Source organism: Nannospalax galili, unplaced genomic scaffold (assembly GCF_000622305.1).
Source record: "Nannospalax galili isolate Female #2095 unplaced genomic scaffold, S.galili_v1.0 scaffold3440, whole genome shotgun sequence".
Lineage (NCBI taxonomy): Eukaryota > Metazoa > Chordata > Mammalia > Rodentia > Spalacidae > Nannospalax > Nannospalax galili.
Window position 1 is genome coordinate 23,022 of NW_008345691.1, and position 7,897 is coordinate 30,918.

General features: G+C 40.7%; 1 protein-coding gene across 1 annotated transcript; it reads left to right on the forward strand.

The window, feature by feature from the left end:
- Positions 1-416: 416 nt before the first annotated feature.
- LOC103741085 (olfactory receptor 2T29-like) lies at positions 417-1,379 on the forward strand. Its single transcript, XM_008841770.1, has one exon. The coding sequence runs from the start codon at positions 417-419 to the stop codon at positions 1,377-1,379; it is 963 nt and encodes a 320-aa protein (XP_008839992.1).
- The last annotated feature ends 6,518 nt before the right edge of the window (positions 1,380-7,897 follow it).

Below are 7,897 nucleotides of genomic sequence, written 5' to 3' on the forward strand. Positions count from 1 at the left end.
TCTCTGAGAGATCCCAGGTTGATCCTTATACCAGGGAGAATTACCTCAGATTTCAAATGTTGTTTTGGGTTTGTTTGCTTGTTTGTTTGTTTGTTTTTTCTGTCAGTAATCAATATTTTTGTTAGCATGTGGAAGTAATTCTACAAATTTCTAGAATCTGATGATGGAAAACACTATCATCTATGAATCTCATGACCTTGAACTGTGGCAGCTTCACTGAGTCACGTTTCTTTCACCACAGATATGAATTCTTAGTTTAAAAAAATTGTTGTTATATGGAACGTGTAATCCTCAGATCTCCAGCCCAGGGAATTTCCTCTGTTAGGACAGTCAGGTTGGTGCACACATCACTAAACAGTCATTCAGAGCATCACATGACACTACACAAAACATTCTGGTTGCCTAAGAGACCCCTCATGGACATCACCACCTGGATGACCAACCACACTGGACAGTCAGACTTCATCCTGGTGGGACTCTTCGGTCAATCCAAACACCCCGTGCTGCTTGGCGTGGTCATTTTTGTAGTTTTCCTGATGGCCCTGTCTGGGAATGCCCTCCTGATCCTCCTGATACACTCCGACACCCACCTCCACACCCCCATGTACTTTTTCATCAGCCAGTTGTCTCTCATGGACATGATGTACATTTCTGTCACTGTGCCCAAGATGCTCATGGACCAGGTCCTGGGGAGCCATGAGATCTCAGCTGCTGGATGTGGGATGCAGATGTTCCTGTACTTGATACTAGGAGGTTCAGAATATTTCCTTCTGGCCGCCATGTCCTATGACCGCTACGTGGCCATCTGCCATCCACTCCGTTACGCCGTCCTTATGAACCGCAGGGTCTGTCTCCTCCTGGCATCTGTCTGCTGGCTCTTGGGATCAGTGGATGGCTTCATGCTCACCCCTATCACCATGACCTTCCCCTTCTGTGGATCCAGGGAGATCCACCACTTCTTCTGTGAGGTCCCTGCCGTAACGAAGCTCTCCTGCTCAGACACCTCGCTCTACGAGACCCTCATGTACCTGTGCTGTGTGCTCATGCTTGTCATCCCTGTCACAGTCATCTCAAGTTCCTATTCGTCCATCCTCCTCACTGTCCACAGGATGAACTCTGCAGAGGGCAGGAAGAAGGCCCTCGCCACCTGCTCCTCCCACATGACCGTGGTCACCCTCTTCTATGGTGCCGCTGTCTACACCTACATGCTCCCTGCCTCCTTCCACACCCCTGAGAAGGACATGGTGGTGTCTGTGTTTTACACAATACTCACTCCTCTCTTAAATCCTCTTATCTATAGTCTCCGGAATAAGAATATCACAGGGGCTCTGAAGAGAATGTCAGGTGTGAATTCTCTCTTTCAGGAAACAACAAAGTAGGGAATTTGGAATCAATATCATCCTGTGTCTCTACACATCTGCTATTCATGATCTTACACTCATGTAAATCCTCAGAGGCTCACACCATGGTGTCCAACCCTTTTCCAGGAATTATTTTGCTATGCTGAAAATTGCTGCATTTATGTGCTCCTTGTCCATTCAAAATCCTTACATGACTGTCTTTTATCCATGTTACATGTTCTGAGGTGGATAACTCCTGTCTACTTTTCTAGGAGAATATTTGTATCATTTAAAAATACAGTATGTCACATTTAGAGATAAATGTCCATGAAGAATCCAGCTGATAGAGAGGGAATTGGTAGCAAGGGGTTAACAGTGTTTAAGAAGAGGTGAATCTAGATAAATTGCATGTGGAAGTAATTCTGTATATTTTGATATTAATTTTATATAAATTTGAAATTAGGTACAAATAAAGAGCAAAATATAATTTTATCTCTTTAGCTTCTATATTATTATGTAGTAGAAATAATGAATAAAAGATTTAAATCTGAATAATACAAGTTTTTCCTCCAAAGATTTTTAACTGTAAATGTAATTTCATATGCCTGTCAATGTATAAATGTACCCATGAAACCAAATACAGCTCTTACCTCAAAGGGAATGAGGGGTCGAGTTTATTCTTGAGCCGAATGTTAGTGATGATGGCCCAGGGACATGCACTCAGCTTGCCCCAAATGACATGTTCCAAAGTTTCATGAAAAGTTACAAAACAATATCAAGTCATAAATCAAGGCATTTTCAACTACATTTGTAGAAGCATCAGAATTCAGGTTACAGCACAGTGGGAAAATCTTTGCTGTAGTTCTCAGACACTGTCTGGTAACATTAAAACTTTTGGGTTGGTAGAAGTTAGCAGTCTGGTAAATTAATACTTTCTAAAATGTTTCTCCTGATAGTCACAGGGATGTTGCCTCAGAAAAAGAGCTGGTCAACGGATGGCTGTTAAGGGTCTATCGACAATCCAGGCTAAACTGTGTCCATTCTAATCAGTTCATCGGTCTCACAGATTCTTTAGCAGACTTTGTTTTCTGGGAACTTCACTCCAGTTGCCCCTGTTACCCAAGCGTCACCTTTAGTGCATAAAAGGACAAATTTTGTTTTATGATCCTTGATGCTGGAAAAATTCATTCCTAGGATTAATAAATATGAGAATGAATATGCAGGAGGGTAGTCTTCAGGAGACAGAAACAGTGAATACAACCACGAAGGCATAAATCCTCAAATGATATCAGTGTTTGTAGCCATTCTGATCTGGGTCTGATTTGTTTCTGCCCTCCGTATCTGACATAACATATAATAGGAGTATTATACATACAGTTAAACAATTGAGAAGACAGTATGGCCAAAGAAGTGAATGAGGGAAACAGGATTCTTAACCAATAGAAACAAGAATTACACTCTTTTAAAATGTATTTGTTTGTGTGTATGTGTCTGTGTGTCTGTGTATGTGTCTATGTCCATGTATGTGAGTGTAGGTGCCTTGAGAGTCCAGAAGAATATCCAAGGGCTGGAGTTACATGCAGTTCTGAACCCCCTGATGTTGATGCTGGGAACAGAATTTGGCTTCTCTGCAGGGACAGTTTGTGCTCTTAACCCCTGAGCTACCCCCCTGAATCATATTTTAACCAAGCTGTATTTTTCCCTTCTGGGGGAATGCTTGGAATAATTCATTTTCTTCTAAGACTGTTTTCTCTTTTGGCCAGTTTGGTTTCATTGTGATAACTTTATGTGGAGCAACTAGCTCTAATTTTAAGAAAGATTGGTCTTCAGTTGCAAATTTTTTGTAACTCTAATTTGTGGGTAGTAATTTTATTGTCCTATTATCTTGATTTTTACACTGGATTTTAGCTAGGAAAGAAAATAAAAATTCACATTAAAGAAGTCAGACAGAAATTCAGTATCATTTTTAATTCCTTCCAAACAGAATTGTCCTTTCCTCATGTACCAAACATTGTCGGTGATAAGGGTGGAAACCAGAGGCCAGATTCACGAGAACTCAGATTCCACAAACTTATTGGAAAAATATGAGTATTGCTTAGTATTTTTAAATCCCACCTCACTATATTATGGGACACCTTGAAAGCTCATTTAACTTAGAAACTTGGGTTCTGAAGGTAGAAAACACCGTGAATGTGGTTGTCATTAGAGTTTCTGTTTTTTGTTCTTGTTGTTAAATCTGTTCAACTATATTTTATTAAAATAGTAATTTCTCTTTTGCCATTTTTGTTGAATTTCTGTGCATTTCATAAAACACGCCTTAATCATATTTAAGATGATTAAACTCCACCTCCACTGGACTTCACGCATTCATGCATGCTGATATATATGTTGAGGCCTATTGAGTCACACTTATATACCCAACTGTCCTTCGGTGTGAGTTCATCCACTGGGATCTAGCCAGCCTATCTAGTGTCACTCCCTTAGAGATCGCCTCTCCCTTGCCCAGCAATGATCAGTTTCCAACAGATCCTCAGGTAAGGTTGACGCTTCTTACTCATCTCCCCAGGTCTATGCTGGATTTTTGTCTGAATTGCATGGGTCTTGTGCATGCTGGTCCCATTGCTACTAGTTCACATGATCAAGGTCCCAGAAGCCTGGAAAATTCTGTTTCCTGCATCCACCACCCCTGGCTTCTTCAGTCCTTCTGCCCCCTCTTCCACAAGGGTCCCTGAGCCCTGGGTGCCGGAAGTTTAACATAGGAATCTATCCACGGACACACACTCTGCAGTGTCTTATTCTCTACATTTTGGCCAGTTGTGACTCTTGTTAACCATATTCTAGTGCATGAGGAAGTTTCACTGGTGAGAGGTGAGAGATGCATTAATAGCCTTTCTGCCCCCTGTTCAGCTATGTTCCCTGAGCCTTAGGTGTAAAGGTTGCATTGTAGATGTGTCACTTAGGGTTGGGTATCTCAAAGACACTCATTCTCTGTGTTTGACCAATTGTGGGACTCTTAACAGTCTCCATCTGTTACAAAAAGAAGCTTCTTTGATGAATGATAAGTATCTATAAATATAAGGATAACATATAGTAAGAAATTATGTTTGTCTGGGGATGTAAGAAACATAGGTTTTACTCTGGGATCTATGACCTCTCCAGCCGTGTGTATTTGGATATATTTACAGTACCATATATGTGTTTCCTCCCACTGAGCAGGTTTAAATACAATTAGACAGCTCTTGGTCATCCCCGAGACAAAAGTGCCACTACTGCACTGCTAGGGGTACTTCGCATGCCTGCACTTGTGTCAGTGCCATGCTGTTTTTATGACTCTAGCCACGTAATATAGTTTGAGATCTGGTACGTACTGAGAATTGCTTTGGCTATTCAGGGTCTTTTGTGGTTCCATATGAATTTTGTGATTTTTTTCTGATTCTGTGAAGAATGTCCTGGGGAGTTTGATTGGCATTGCATTGAATCTATAAATGGCTTTTGGTAGGATGGTCATTTTCACAACATTAATTCTACCAATCCATGAGCAGTGGAGGTCTTTCCGTCTGCTTGTGTCTCCCTCAATCTTTTTCTTCAAATATTTAAATTTTTTCATTGTAGAGGTCCTTAATGTCTTTGGTTAGGTTTATTCCTAGACTATTTTTGAGGCTGTTGTGAATGGGAATGTTTCCATGAACTCTTTCTCAGATTGATTGTTACTGGTATACAGAAAGGCTACTACTGATTTTTGTGGATTGATTTTGTAACTTGCCACTTTGCTGGAAGTGTTGATCATTTCTAAAAGTTTTTTGATGCAATTTTGGAGATCTCTTCTGTATAATAGCATATCATCTACAAGTAAGGATAATTTTACCTCTTCTTTTCCAATTAGTACCCCCTTTAATTTCTTTCTCTTGTCTTATTGCTCTACAAAGTGTTTCAAACACTATATTTGAAAAGGAGTGAGACTAGTGGACAGCCTTGTGCAGTCACTTATTTTAATAGGAATGCTTCAAGTTTTTCTCCATTTAGAATGATGTTGGCTGTATTTTTGCTGTATATAGCCTTCATTATGTTGAGGTATGATCCCTTCAGAACAATTCACTCTAAGATCTTTATCATAAATGTATGTCGGATTTTGTCAAAGACCTTTTCTGTGTCGATTGAGATGATCATGTGACTTTTGTCTTTAGTCCATTTATATGATTTATTATGTTTATTGACTTGGGTATACTCAACCATCCCCACATCTCTGGAATAAAGCTGACTTAATCATGGTGGATGATCTTTTAGATATGAGTCTATAAATGATTTGTTAGTATTTTGTTGAGAATTTTTGCATCTATGTTCATTAGGAATATAGGCCTATAATTTTCTTTTGTTATTGTGTCATTACCTGGCTGGCTTCATAGAATGAGTTTGGGAGTTCTCCCTCTGTTTCTATCATTTTGAATAATTCAAGTAGTATTGGTTGGAGGTCTTCTTTAAATGTCTGGTATAATTCTGCTGTAAATCCATCTGGGCCTGGACTTTTTTAGTTGAGAGGTTTTGTATTATTGTTTCAATTTCCTTATATGTTATGGGTCTGTTTAAACTGTTGATCTCTTCTTGGTTTAACTTTGGTGGTCCCACTGAATTTAGAAATTCTTCCATTTCTTTTAAATTTTTTATTTAGTAGGATGTAGGTTTTTAAAGTATTCCCTTATGTTCTGGATCTTTTGGGTGTCTGTTGTGATGTTTCCCGCTTCATCTCTGATTTTGTTGATTTGGATTTGCTTTTCCTTCTTTGGCTAGCCGAGCTAAAGTTCTATCTTGCTTATCTTTTCAAAGAACCAGCTCTTAGATTCATTGAGTCTTTGTATTATTTTCATTGATTTCTATTCTGATTTTTACTATGCCTTCTCATCTGCTGGTTTGTGTTTGGTTTGCTGTTGCTTGTCCAGATTCTTATATTGTATCACCAAGTCATTTATTGTCTCTTTTTGATTATTTATTGTAGGCTCTTAGTGCTACAGATTCTTAAAAGATCCCAGTTTTGTTGTGTTATCGTTTTCATTTACTTCTAGGAATATTTTTATTTCTTTCTTGATCTCTTCTTTGGCCCATTCGTCATTCACGAGTGCGTTGTTTAATCTCCATGAGTTCATGTAGTTACTAGAACTCTTCCTGCTGTTGATTGTGCGCTTTATTGCTTTGTGGTCCTATATAATTCGTGGAATTGTTTCAGTTTTTTGTATTTGTTGATGTTTGTTTTGTGCCCCAGTATGTGTCTGTTTTAGAGAAACCTCCATGGACTGCTGTTGGGTAGGCATGTCTTCAGAGGGAACTAAAACTGAACCCCAAGAGACTCAGAGGGGGAGGGTCTAGGGACGGATGCTGAGGACACTGGGAAACGCTGGGGTGGTGGGAGCCTTCATCTTGGCTATGCTCGGTGGACTGTGGGCAGGACGCAGCACTGGTGGAGCGGATCTCCAGCTTAGCCGAGATGTGAGGGAGAAAGAGCCCATGGGCATGCACGCCTTTGTAAGTGACCCTCTCCCAAATAGCATAAGCTTTGTTGGCAAGCCCAAATGAATATTCTTATTCCCCAAACTGTAACTTAAGAAGGACATTGTGGTGGTTTGGTCGCTCGGCATTAGAACCGCATGAACCTGAGAACTGAGACAGTGCAACTGGGTCTGGGGGAAGGGATGGGGGGAATTTGGTGCAACAGCTGCTGAGTAGAATGTGTATTCTTTGGTGCTTGGGAGGAATATTCTGGACCCCCTAAGTTGGTTCCCCTACATAAGCTACTGTGAATAGAGCTGCAGCAAGCATTGATGTGCAGGTCTCTGTAGTCTGATGGCCTAGAGTTCAGGAAAATCCTGAGAAGTGGTATGGCTGGAAGATCTATTTGCACTATTGTTCTGTTTGTGTGTGTGGTGTGTGCATGTGTGTATGTGTGTATGTGTGTGGATGCATATGAGTGCACGCATGTGCACATGTGTATATGTGTGTGCCTGTGTGTGTAAAGGTCAGGGCTTGATGCCAGGTATCTTTCTCAATTGCTTTTCAGCTTATATACTGAAGCATGGTTTCTCATTTGAACGCAGAGCTTTCCAATCAGCTAGTCTCACAATCAATCCAGCCAACTAGTCCTGGGATTCTGCTCCTGCCTCCTGAGCACAGGGGTGACAGGTAGGTCATGATACCTGCCATGGTTTGAACGTGAAATGTTCCCCTTAAGCTCATGTGTTACTACACTTGGTTCCCAGATGGTGGCACTGTTAGAGAATGTTGTGGAACCTTTAGAAGGTGGAATTTCGCTGGAGGAAGTACATCACTGGGTGGTGGGCTTTAAGGATTTATAGTGAGATCTTATTTCCTATTTACACTGTGTTCCTGAACTCCATGTGCACAATGATAGCCAGGCCTCCTGTTCCTGCTGCCGTGTCTGGCCTGTCATGGGGGGCTGTTGCCACGTCTTGCCTGTCATGACAGACTGTGTCCACTCTGGAACTGTAAGCCAAACCTTTTCTCCCTTAAGTTGCTATACATCCAACAGAGGCTTAATATCCAAACTATAA

Coding starts and splice junctions, on each gene's coding strand:
- LOC103741085 (XM_008841770.1), top strand. CDS start 417: ATGGACATCACCACCTGGATGACCAACCACACTGGACAGTCAGACTTC.